At 36.4% G+C, this 14,012-nt stretch overlaps 1 protein-coding gene across 1 annotated transcript in view; it reads right to left on the bottom strand.

Moving 5' to 3' along the window:
• Positions 1-11,119, bottom strand: part of LOC126817733 (uncharacterized) — a 33,998-nt gene extending 22,879 nt beyond the window's left edge. Inside the window, exon 1 of the mRNA XM_050544865.2 lies at positions 10,899-11,119. Within this exon, the coding sequence (XP_050400822.1) occupies positions 10,899-10,996 (98 nt within the window). The 5' untranslated portion in view covers positions 10,997-11,119. The remainder of the gene's footprint in view (positions 1-10,898) is intronic.
• Positions 11,120-14,012: the final 2,893 nt, after the last annotated feature.

The raw sequence follows: 14,012 nt of genomic DNA, 5'->3' as shown, positions 1-14,012 counted from the left end.
TTGACTTTATCGTCAATTATGTTTAGATTAAAATCCATTAATGTAACAATATTTTTATGTTCATCCACATCATTATTTGGATCAATTATATCAGAGTGAGTTTGTTTCAACTCTGTGTCCTCATTCTCGGTTGTATTATTATCCTGAGGAGATTATTCCAAATTTAGATCCATTTTGAGAGTTGTATTACCATCTATATTTCTGTATGGATCAGGGGTTATAGGCAGATCTGTAGATGGAGAGGACTGAAGTGGTGGAAAATCCTCTGGGATGGGTGAAAAGTTAGGTTTGTTCTTGCGTCTATCAGGCAAGGGACAATCCTTTCCAAGGTGGCCCTGTTCTCCAGAGTTGAAGCACATCTTATTATATCTGGTTTGCCCTTCATGTTTTACACCTACTCGTAGACCTTTTATAAAGATATGGGATGGGATGGGCTTGAACACGCGTTTGACATATATTATTCTAACTCCACTTTCTATTGTAGGAAAACTTTTATAGCATGGCCTCTCACATCTGATGACATCAGCATAATTTGAGAGTTTTCGTGTAATGTCCTTAGTGTCTATTTCATAGAATAGGTTATAGATGACAATTGGGATAGAGTCTACTGGGTTTTGCCAGATAGCTTTAATGGTGCCTTTTGACTCATACTCAAGATCATTGATGGTAAATGATTCAAAGAGTCCAACAAAGACATCTTTAGATTGTTGTGAGTCTACTGTCAGATAGAAACTCCCATTCCCTATATTTTGAAGGCATTTAATAAGCTTTATATCAAAGTTATCATGGGCTAGGATAAATGTTAAAAGTTCAACTGATGACAGTTTTGTCTCACCACATACTGGGGATATAAGTATTGTATTCTATCAATTGAGTTCATTTCTCACACTAACACCTTCAGGTCCCACAGTTGTTTTTGTTGCCCTTATATTTTGCATGTCGTTTGTTTATACAGTTTTGTTTATTATTATTATTTTTTTACTTTTATATCCGACACAAATATACACTATAGTACTTTTTAGAGAATAGGCAGGATCAAATTATCACTAATGTTTATCTTGGCCGCCATATTGGCTCTTCAGCTCCCAGTTATTTGAAAGCAACACAAACGCAAATTAACGTTTACAGGACGCCAGTTTCGTTTAAATATATATCACATTTTAGTTCATATATAAACTCTCTACATAGTTTTGGATGAAATATTTGAAAACACTATATATATATATATATATATATATTTGAAACTTGAGATTGACGAGAGCATGTCTACACGTTTACCGTGTTAACATCAATATCAAAATGTGGGCGTATAAAAATAATGTACAGAAGATTTATAAACAAAAACAAGTAACAACTAATTAATCATAATCAATAAGATAGTTCAAGATGGCGGACGACGAAAGTCAAGCTGTATCGCTCTCCGAAATTGACAAGTTTCTCACTGAATGTAAGGAGTTATCAGAAGAGACAACTTATACAGAACTTACTAATATTGAAATGAACAATGTATGTGGTTTTAATAGCGTTTATGTGTCAGATGTTACAAATAGTGTAGTTGATAGCAGTACCGACGATCTCATATCCAGTCAGATTCAACTATCACAAGACAGACATAATGAGATTAGCGAAGATATTAGTGACCACACGCAAGGTAATACTACCAGATTTAAAACTCTTTTGCACACTGTTATTAGTAGTGAATATACCCAAAAGCCAAAAGATGCCTTTGTGTCCAGTTTACTTTCCCTAACGAAGAAAAGTATCAACGACCTAAAAAGTCTACGATATCATTTGTACTTATCAGCCTGTCAAGTACCCGATTTCTCATATCCCAAATACACATTGAAGGATCGACGAAAGGCCAGTAATAAAGTTAATGATTCATTACAATTAAAACTTGTAAAAGGCTGTTTTTATTTATCAAAAGCATCACAGGCGGATTTTCTGCCGGATTTATTAGATACATTTACAGTGTCAAACAAACAAAAAGCGTTAACACTGTTAAACGAAAGTGTTAACAACAGCTCACAAAACTCATCAGATTATAGCGACAGCCGCGACTTGAAAGAAAATCTGATCAGGTTGAAAAGAACATTAATCAATCTACGGAGTGAGATGGTTAAGAATATGGGTGATTTTAAATTATCTCTCAATGCAGTTAAAACGATAACTCGGAACTTGAACAACAAGTTGAGCAGCTGTCTAATGAACTTCGACAATCTAACGAAATCATTAGCAACCTCAAGTCGGAGAACGAGGCGTTACTAAACAAGGTTCATAATTGTGAATCGTCAGAACAAAGTGTGTGTACAGAGTTGTCCGATATGAAGACAAGACGACGGTAGTAAATTTGTGTGTTGATAATATTGAAGTTTCTAATGATCTGACAAAACTTAATACCCTATTTCTCAGATTGGAAAAATCAACTTCAAATAATAAAGGTAGCGAAACAGATCCATCTTGTACCGATAACAGTCTCAGTGCACAAACATCTAAAATTACTACGTCAACCGTCGATGTTACTGTTAGAGACTGCATCGTTAGTACTTCATTGGTCCAGGAAGACAACAATTCAACCCGGTCATAGAATACACGAGAATACGGTTAAAACGTACTCCGATGCAGCTAAGACCTACCCGATTGAGACAATAATTTCGTCGAATCGCTCGTCCACTCCAGGTTCAGACTTAATTTTTAGAGGCAGGTTAAACGTTTCTAGATTCTATATCGGTCGAATTACAAAAGATTCCACTGAAGCTGGTATAACAGACTTTTATCTCGGTTAAATATACATTTGTCCGTTTCTTCAACAATCCTTCACGACGTTTCACTTCAGCTCAAGTAAACGTTCAAAACGAGTCATCAGAAATTATGAACAGTGCGAATGTGTGGCCCGATGTCATAGTGATAAAACCTTGGCTGTCATGCAGAAAATTCAGTGAACAGAAACAGTTACGTTATGAAGAATTATGACATGGAACTGTCGTGATTTGTTCACGAGTATGCCTTTTATCATCGAGTGTTTAGACCGATATGAAGTTGATATGCTGTTTTTGAATGAGCACTGGCTAACACTAAATTCCGCATTTCTTCTTTCAAACATTCATGCAGATTATTCTGCAATTTTCCAAATGTCAATCATCAAATAATTGGAAACACTTTAGGTCTACCTAATTGAAGTCCACTATGACAATATCCTTGGAATTCAGATAACAATCCCAACAAGATACCCCCTTTTTATATTTGCATCATATTTACCCCCCGCATCGAAAGGATTAGCTCATTTCCTAGAAGCTCTTGAAGTCATCGATGTCCTTTACTCTACGTATTCTAATATTGGAATTCCCATACCACTAGGGGACTTTAACTGCAAAATTAATTCAAATCCAATAGACACGCGTGTAAGGGCCTTTACTAAGTTTCTACAAAATCACAATTTGACTTCCTTGTGTCGGGAAGATGTCTGCAGTGGCCCAAGTTGGACATTTAAATCTTCGAAAGGGGGGCCTATGTCCCTCATTGATCATATACTCATTTCGAAAGATATATTGATTAATGTAATTAACATGTGTATTGTAAATCATAATATGTACAATTTATCTGACCACCTTCCGGTTTTCGCAAATTTCGATTTTGATTGCAACCCAATTACTACACCACAGACCGTTCCCAGCTATGGTAATATCTCAAGGTCAAAGGCAAAAAACGACGGCTGGTTGTACGATTATACTTTTGCTCTGTCCAATTCCCTCTGGTCGGTTAACTTAAAAGATTTAACAACGATCAGTGGCATTGATAACTATTTAAATGAAATTACAAATGCGATAATGAATGCCTCCCTAGAGTTCCTTCCCAAGAAAAATTTCCTTAAGCATTTAAAACCATACTGGAACAAATCAGTCAAGAATTACCATGGTAGGATGCGTGCTGCCCGCAATCATTGGATATCCAATGATAAACCAAGAGGTGACAATAACTTCTTCGTAAATTATAAAAAGTGCAAAAGGCAATTTCGCAAAGAATTACGAGCTTCGTCATCTAAGTACCTAAGTGAACACTTTCATAAGATTGACACTTCTTCGGATGTTGACAATAAATTTTTCTGGCATTTAATCAAGAATTCTGGGAACGGAAACTATTCCAATTCTGTTAAATACTTAGATGTACAGGGACAGATTTCAAATACTGAATGTTTGGGCAGATCACTTCTGAGTCTGTATTCTCCAACAGGGTTGAAACAACCTATAACCAGCAAATGGCGATGATATCACCTCTCAAGTCAATAATTTAAGAGAAAAACTAAAGAATGTTGATTGTCCAAAGACTCTGCTTACTCCCTCACATGAAATAAACGAAATCTGTAACTCGTTAAAGAATAACAAAGCATCCGACATTGACGGAATTACATACAAACATCTAAACTATGGCGGCCGTACACTTTATCATCATTTAGCGAATCTCTTGAATGTCATTCTGAAAATTGGAGTGGTTCCTGCATCCTTTAAGCATAGTTTCATCATTCCAATTTTTAAAGGTGGTAACAAGGATCGCATTGATCCAAATTCCTACCAATGTATTTCGATCACACCATCTATAGGTAAATTATTCGAAAAAGTTATTGAGAAACGCCTGGTTATCCTAAATAAAGAAATAATTTTTCCAATCCTTTGCAGGTTGCCTATCAAAAAGGTTTGTCATCTCTACATGCGTCCTTTGTGATCCAAGAAACTATTAATCATTTCCACGAACGCTCAACTGATATCTCTGTGGCGTTTTTAGACAGCACCAAAGCTTTTGATTCTGTGTGACATGACGGGCTGCTTTTTAAACTTTACGACGCAAAAACTCCCCCCCCCCCCATGGAATATTATCGACTCGATGTATACGAGTATGACTAGTAGTGTCAGATCCGATGGAGCTTACTCCCGTAAGTTTGTCCTGCAGCGTGGAATACGACAGGGCGGCGTGTTATCAGCAAAGTTCTACCTCCTCTATATCAACAAACTTCTTGACGATTTATCTAGTTCTTCGAAAGGTGCATATGTACTGGACATAAATTGTAGCTGTCCAACACAAGCTGATGATATTGCCATAGTTAGTCCGAGTGAAAAGGGCTTACATGACCTAGTGAATAAGTGTCAGACTTACAGTTCAAATTGGCGTTTCAAGTTCTCGACCAGTAAAAGTGTGCTTCTTAAGTTCCAATGTAAACCGAACAGAACTGTAACAAAAACGTATGTGTCACTCTGTGACTCATATCTACCAGTCAACGAATCTGTTAAACATGTCAGTTTTATCTTAAATTCTAGCAAAAATAACAAAGAACGAACTGCAGAAGCCTGTAGAATTATTCGATCCCATTCGGCCGCATTATAGCACTTGGTTGTTCTCAATCCTCTGACTACATCTAAACTTATTAATTGTTGTGTATATCCAAAAGCCCTGTATCCGATATTCTGTTACTAGAACGCGCCCAAAGATATGTCTGTAAACGCGTATGGAAGCCTATAACTACCATTCATAATTTCTACTTTTCGCCTCTTCAAAACACAGATGTCGAAAAGTAGAAGTTACGACAAATTGTAGCGATAATAGCGCCATTCGGCCGCATTATAGCACTCGGTTGTTCTCAATCCTCTGACTACATCTAAACTTATTAATTGTTGTATATATCCAAAAGCCCTGTATCCGATATTCTGTTACTAGAACGCGCCCAAAGATATGTCTGTAAACGCGTATGGAAGCCTATAACTACCATTCATAATTTCTACTTTTCGCCTCTTCAAAACACAGATGTCGAAAAGTAGAAGTTACGACAAATTGTAGCGATAATAGCGCCCCTCGTTTTTTCCTAATTTCTTATTTTCGACTTGCATTTGGGCTTGTATACCGTCCGTTTCGACTTTCGACTTAGTCATATTTTTGTATTTATTGATGTCAGTAGGAAGGCGCCAACACGCTATACAAGCCAAAATGCAACTCGAAAAGTAGAAATTAGGAAATTAACACAACACGCTATTAGCGACTTTTCGCCTGGGATTTTGGCTTGTATACCGTCTTGTCGACTTGCATTTTGGCTTGTATACCGTCTTGTCGACTTTCGACTTAGTCATATTGCAACTCGAAAAGTAGAAATTAGGAAATTAACACACCACGCTATTAGCGACTTTTCGCCTCTTCAAAACACAAAAGTCGAAAAGTAGAAGTTACCACAAAATGTGAGGCGACAACACGCTATACAAGCCAAAACCAACTGGAAAATAGGAAATTAAGAAATAACACACAGCGATAATAGCGCCCCTCGTTTTTTTCCTAATTTCTTATTTTCGACTTGCATTTTGGCTTGTATACCGTCTTGTCGACTTGCATTTTGGCTTGTATATCGTCTTGTCGACTTAGTCATAAAGTCTTTATACCGTTCTGGAGATCAATTTTTAGAGTTTGAAGTCGGGTTTCAAGTTGCCGGTACTTCCTTCTCTTAGGGGGGTGTTCAGGGTTGCTGGACAACCTCGTATAGAACATCTCCAGTATACTCGTTCTGCCTTCCTATTCTGCACTCGGAATTTATATCCTTCATAGAATAAGTTTTCTCCTCCCTGAAAATTGGAGATGTACTGGAAGTCTACTTGAACGATTGCCATGATGAAATATGATAGAATGACTTCTGTGTGTCCTTATACAGACAGTGTAATGTGTGCTGAACGTTATCCATATTATATTCAAGTGTAATCATGTTTTCATCACATTCATCAATTTAACGATTAGATGGAGTTCATCTCACCAATCATAAGACTGAATATTTAGTCACTTCCAGTTTTCTTCGGCAAATGCAGGTGAGCTGTAGTTCACATATCAGGAGATGTGCTAAGTACTGACCACACTAATTAATCCCTTTTTAATCTCTCTATTGTTCCCTCGTTAACGCTTGTTAATCCCTCTATTGTTCCTCGCCTGGGTGAAACTTGTTTTTATTAGAAAAGTGGGCACACTGGCATGCGACCATTTGGGGAACCACTTATCATAGTAAAGTTACAGGTCAAAGGGAATCTTATAATAACATACAAAATAAATTACATCTGATTAGCCAATAATGGTTCGGAGAAACTTTATAGTAACAGATCAGAGGGAAACTTATCAAAACCTATAGAAGGTAATTATATAATAGCACACAATTATCAGGGAAACCACTTATTAATTGTTTCATAGATGAGGAAAACAAAAGATAGGAAAACACTTACTATATTCACTTATTCTACTTCACTTATTATAAAATAATTTATAACCACATAAACACAGAGGGCATACTCGGGTACTATTGTGATTCGGAGTTTATGACAGCAGTTATTATAATTGCTGTCCTATTGTTCTGTTTATGTATATAAGCGATCACTACATATTGGTATCTCACACATTTATAATATGGTATAATTCAATTTCCTGCGATTATTGCATCATAAGCACGTGGTAGATAGATGCCGTCGTCTCTATTTAATTCTGGTTTGTGGCGTTTTATATTGATGGCTTCCAAAATCTTCCTTTTCTTTGTGTGGTTTTGGTGGATTGCTAATTTCTTTGTTTTTTCCCATAGTATCTTGTGTTTTGGATTTTGATGGATGTGGTCTTCTACAGCTGAGGTCTGGTTAGATGGTTTTGGTTGCTGTTGTTTAAGTCTAACCTCTAATGATTGCCTACTTTCCCCAATGTAGCTGCTTTTACAGGAGCAGAAGACTTGGTAAAATAGTAATTGTGTTCCATATTATGTTTTTGTATTACGTATGTCAATTGCTAAATGCCGCTCAAAGAAGAGATCATTATGGTGTTAATAAATTTTTGGATTGAATAGGTGATAGAAATAAAATTTTAATATCAAATAATGACATTTTACAGATGTCAGAATGCTATTGAATCGCCTTTTTTGCTTGTTCTCTGTCGTGCAAAATTTGGGTCTATCTTGCATGATAACCAATTGTTATTTATTGGGAATATATAAACACAGATGAATGGATAGTGTATTGTTTGGAACTGTTGTAAGACTTTTGTAGAATTTTTACTCTTTTAGCTAGTAATGCACTCACTTGAGTGACAGATTGGTATATAAAAAGAGTTATAATTTGGTAAACATTAGCTGGTTGCGTGGGAATGAGAATATCTTGTTTAGCACGTGATCGGAAAATTACTATTGCCTCATTTGACTTAAAGATACATTATGTGAGATTCGGTAACGAGTTGGCAGTTCTCACTATAATAGTTAAAAACTAGATAATGTAAAGGCAATTTGGTGAAAATTTCATTCAAATTGATCCACTATGAACCGAGAACTAAGCGACTGAAATTCCCATAAGCCTCGGTCATCATTACTAAAGTCAGTACGATGAACAGCATAGTCTCGATTATCCATTTAATCGTTTAATAGAGAAGGAACGTTATGCAGTAAATCGGCTTACAATCCACTAAAGATCGCAGGCTAGCGCTGCCATCTAGAGTTGATTAAGGCCTGGATAGGTTAATTAATGTCTAATTAATAATTTAGATAACATTTCAGGCCTAAAGAAAGACCTGAAATAGGCAGATTTAGCTCTTGCATAATGCACGTTTAATTAAGCAATCTCTATAATTATTTACACCATATTTGACCAATTAGATAATTGTAGGTCCAAAACTCAAAGCTACAAAACTATCATATTTGTGAGCTTTGGTCAGACAGCAGTGTGATTCTGGAAGGAAAAGATGTAACAAGTTCTATCAGCAACTCGCCCGAGTCTGGCTGGATGAGTTTTGAGAGAATGACTTTACTGTTATTGTACTATGCTTGTATCTATGTATCCGGCTATGATATATAAAATGTAACCAGCGGCTGCCAGGCAGGATACGCCCACATTTTGCAAGAGATGGATAGAGAACAGGCTAAAAACAAACGGGATTTTTTCTAAAATCAGGGGCAATAATCCAGAAAGTTATGGTGTGAAATGCGCAAATATCAAAAGGAACTGAGATCTTTGGGATATAAATATATGTTTTAAGTTTCATCAGAATCGGATAAAAATTGTGACCTCTAGAGGGTAGACAACCTTCGTATTGCATAGTTTTATACAATTTTCGTACAAAAAGCGGCCATTTTGTTGGGCAGTTTCATTTCGATTTTCCCGAAATTCGAATTCAACCTTCATTATGGTGGAATGATAAAATATTTAAACGGTTTTTAAAATTGGAAAAAAATTGTGACCTCTAGAGAATCCGCAAGCAAAAAATGCCATTTTTCGAACAATCAGGGGCCATAATCCAGGAAGTTAAGTTTGGGTATCCGTGATTATTCACACATTTTTTTTTAAATCAGATAAAAATTGTGACCTCTAGAGGGACCTCAAGCTAAAAACACGATTTTTCGTACAATCAGGGGCCATAATGCTGGAAGTTACTATCTGATATGCGTGAATATCGAAAGGAACCAAGATCTTTGGGTTATAAACTTACATTTCAAGTTTTATCAAAATCAAAAGAAAGTTGTGACCTCTAGAGGGTCCACAAAATTGATTTACTATATTTTTACACTATTTGACTAAGAGGCGTGGCCATTTTGTATTTCAGTTTTGGTTCGATTTTTACGAAATTCTAACTCAACCATCCTTAGGGTGTAACGTTTTTTTTTTAAATCGGATAAGAATTGTGACCGCTATAGGGTCCAAAAGCTAAAAACGTGATTTTTCGTACAATCAGGGGTCTTAATTTAAGAAGTTACAATTTGATATGCACGAATATAGAAAGGAACCGAGATCTTTGGGTTATAAACTTACTTTTCAAGTTTCATCAAAATCAGGTGACCTCTAGAGGGTCCACAGCATTGATATACCATATTATTACGCTATTTGAGAACGAGGGGCGGCCATTTTGTCAGTCAGTTTTGGTCCGATTTTAACGAAATTTGAACTCAGCCATCCTTAGGGTGTAACAGTGATACACTAAAACGGGTTTTGAAATCGGATAAAAATTATGACCTCTATAGGGTCCACAAGCTAAAAACGTGATTTTTCGTACAATCAGGGGCCATAATTCAGGAAGTTATTGTCCGATATCGAATGGAACCGAGATCTGTCGGTTATAAACATATATTTCAAGTTTAAGCCAAATCGGATAAAAATTGTTACCTCTACAGTGTTCACAAGCTAAAAACGTGATTTTTCGTACAATCAAGGGCCATAATCCATGAGGTTACAGTCCGGTACATGTCAATATCGAAAGGAACCGAGATCGTAGGGTGATAAACCTATATTTCAAGTTTCGTTGAAATCGGATAAAAATTGTTACCTCTAGAGTGTTCACAAACAATTGTGGACGGAGAGACGGGCGGACAGGGGCGACGACAATATACGTCCACGTGAAAATGTGGGCGTATAAAAAGGAAGTATTTCATTGTTATTCCTGGTAAGACAAACGTCTTAACTAACTGACAAAGATAAGAAGAAGAGAATACCCAATGTGAAGGGGGACCCAAGACGACAAATAAGGCTGATGCCCCCAGCTGAAATCCAAAAATAAATAGATGACACATATTAATTAATCGCAGATTTATTTTTTTTTCAAAAGTATCAAACAATCAAACTGATTATCAATAACCGGTAACACTAAGTTCCATCACGCTCTATGAGATAGAATCAAAGTTATCTTGTCACAAAGCATCGATCAATGATATTGCTTAGCTCTGCTTAGCTTTAGCTTGAAATGTTAATCATTTAACTCAGTCAAGATATTCACCTAATGAACATTTGTAACCAAAAGCCAGTGTAACCTCTGGGCTTAACATCCCTAACTAATGATAAGAGGAAACGGTGTCGATTTTAATGTCGTCAAATCACAATTTCATCCACCTAATAAATGGTGTTGATTTAGTACTAAATACTTACATTCTCCACCATTGAAATTTAATCATATTTAAAATCCACACAGACAGCAACGACACTCCTATCAGAAATAATAGCCACTTTTTCAAATTAAACGCCATTGTCGTTTGAATTCCTTTAATTATGAGTAACGAAACGAGTTATACGCAAAGCCAAATAACACCCGAGTAAACTGTCATATATAAGTCAGTTATATATAAATCCACACTCACAACAACGACAATAATATTAGATATAATAGACACCCGTGCAATGGCGGTTGAAATGCCTTTAGTCATGAGTAAACAATCGAGTTTTAGTTTTTACGCGCAACGCCAAATAATACAATAACTATATTTATTTTCTAACAGAAATACATTGTATAAATGACATAGCTCGTCATGGCTCAAAGATTTCATCCCCAAAAGTTTAATCCCCTCAGGGGCGGATACGGGATGGTGAGAGGGTGCGACAATATGCTATTACAGGGGAGCAGATCGCCAAAAATTAGTGGTGGGGAGAGTTCATGCGCGGGCGACTATTGGTAAAGAGTGGGGTTGGGGGGTCCTCCCCCGAAATTTTTTGAAAACTAAACGCTCTAAAATGCACTAGGTGGGTATTTTCAACATCATTTTCTGGCAGCAAATGATACGAAATATAACCGAACGCCGCTGGCGTGAGCTGCGAGAGGTTGGGGGGGGGGGGGACTTTTACAATTTTTATACGCCCACATTTTCATGTGGACGTATTATGCCGTCGCCCCTGTCCGTCCGTCCGTCCGTCCGTCCACAATTGTTTGTGGACTCTCTAAAGGTCACAATTCTTATCCGATTTCGACGAAACTTGAAATATAGGTTTATCCCCAAAAGATCTCGGCTGCTTTCGATATTGGCATGTATCGGATCGAAACTTCATGGATTATGGCCCCTGTTTGTACGAAAAATCACGTTTTTAGCTTGTGGACCCTATAGAGGTCACAATTTTTATCCGATTTTGTTGAAACTTGAAATGTAAGTTTATAACCCAAAGATCTCAGTTCCTTTCGATATTTGCGCATATCGGACAGTAATTTCCTGCATTATGGCCCCTGATTGTACGAAAAATCACGTTTTTAGCTTGTGGACCCTATAGAAGTCATAATTTTTTATCCGATTTAAAAAACCGTTCTATTATATCACCGTTACACCCTAAGGATGACTGAGTTCGAATTTCGTGAAATCGGCCCAAAATTGACAGACAAAATGGCCGCCGTTCGTTCCCAAATAGCGTAAAAATATGGTATATCAAGGTTGTGGACCCTATAGGGGTCACAATTTTTATCTGATTTTGTTGAAACTTGAAATGTAAGTTTATAACCCAAAGATCTCGGTTCCTTTTGATATTCGTGCATATCGGACCGTAACTTCCTGAATTATGGCCCCTGATTGTACGAAAAATCACGTTTTTAGCTTGTGGACCCTATAGAAGTCATAATTTTTATCCGATTTAAAAAAAACCGTTCTATTATATCACCGTTACACCCTAAGGATGACTGAGATCGTATTTCGTGAAAATCGGCCCAAAATTGACAGACAAAATGGCCGCCATTCGTTCCCAAATAGCGTAAGAATATGGTATATCAAGGTTGTGGACCCTATAGAGGTCACAATTTTTATCCGATTTTGTTGAAACTTGAAATGTAAGTCTATAACCCAAAAATCTCGGTTCCTTTCGATATTCGCGCATATCGGACCGTAATTTCCTGTATTATGGCCCCTGATTGTACGAAAAATCGCGTTTTTAGCTTGTGGACCCTATAGAGTTCATAATTTTTATCCGATTTAAAAAAACGTATTATTATATCACCGTTACACCCTAAGGACGACTGAGTTTGAATTTCATGAAAATCGGCCCAAAATTGACAGACAAAATGGCCGCCGTTCATTCTCAAATAGCGTAAAAATATGGTATATCAAGGTTGTGGACCCTATAGAGGTCTTAATTTTTATCCGATTTAATAAACCGTATTATTATATTACCGTTCCACCCTAAGGACAGTTGAGTTTGAATTTTGTGAAAATCGCCCCAAAATTGACAGACAAAATGGCCGCCGTTCGTTCTCAAATAGCGTAAAAATATGGTATATCAAGGTTGTGGACCCTATAGAGGTCACAATTTTTATCCGATTTTGTTGAAACTTGAAATGTAAGTTTATAACACAAAGATCTCAGTTCCTTTCGATATATGCGCATATCGAATTGTAATTTCCTGAATTATGGCCCTTGATTGTAGGAAAAATCACTTTCTTGTAAGCTTGTTCTCTATCCATCTCTCGAAAATGTGGGCGTATCCTGCCTGGCAGCCGCTGGTTTGAATTTTTGTTACAAAATGGTGTCTAAATATGCATTCTCAGCGAGTCTGAGGAGTTTTTACCAATAACAAAATAATTTTTTAATCGAAAAAATTACGATAAAGTGTTTAATATATTTAAAGCTAAAGAACAGTACACTTATATCGACTCTGTCCGTTTCTTTTCCCTTTGGCTTCTTTCTGGACGGCCCATGACAGGTTTTAAAAAATGTCTTTTCCGATAAATTTCCTAAATTTCTAAACCATCTTCAAAACAGCAAAAAAAAAAAAAAAATTAACTTACTTGTAATAATAAGTACAAGATTCTTGGCTCAGCTTACTGTACTCCATAATTTTTTAATCGAAAAAATTACGATAAAGTGTTTAATATATTTAAAGCTAAAGAACAGTACACTTATATCGACTCTGTCCGTTTCTTTTCCCTTTGGCTTCTTTCTGGACGGCCCATGACAGGTTTTAAAAAATGTCTTTTCCGATAAATTTCCTAAATTTCTAAACCATCTTCAAAACAGCAAAAAAAAATTTAACTTACTTGTAATAATAAGTACAAGATTCTTGGCTCAGCTTACTGTACTCCAAAAAATAGAGGGTTCGAGTCTTAAATTTTAGATTTAATTGCCTATATTCCACAGAGAGAGATAGAAACCAGTCGTTAAAAATATTATGGCAGCAAATCTAGCAATGAAGGGTTCCCCTGATATACAAACTAAATCTTTAGTTAGGTGATTTATCATCCAGTATACCAGATAAAAACAAAATCTCAGTTATTCCTTAAAATACCCAGCGTAT

The sequence above is a fragment of the Patella vulgata genome, chromosome 4 (assembly GCF_932274485.2).
Source record: "Patella vulgata chromosome 4, xgPatVulg1.2, whole genome shotgun sequence".
Lineage (NCBI taxonomy): Eukaryota > Metazoa > Mollusca > Gastropoda > Patellidae > Patella > Patella vulgata.
This window is presented reverse-complemented; position numbering and strand designations above follow the sequence as displayed.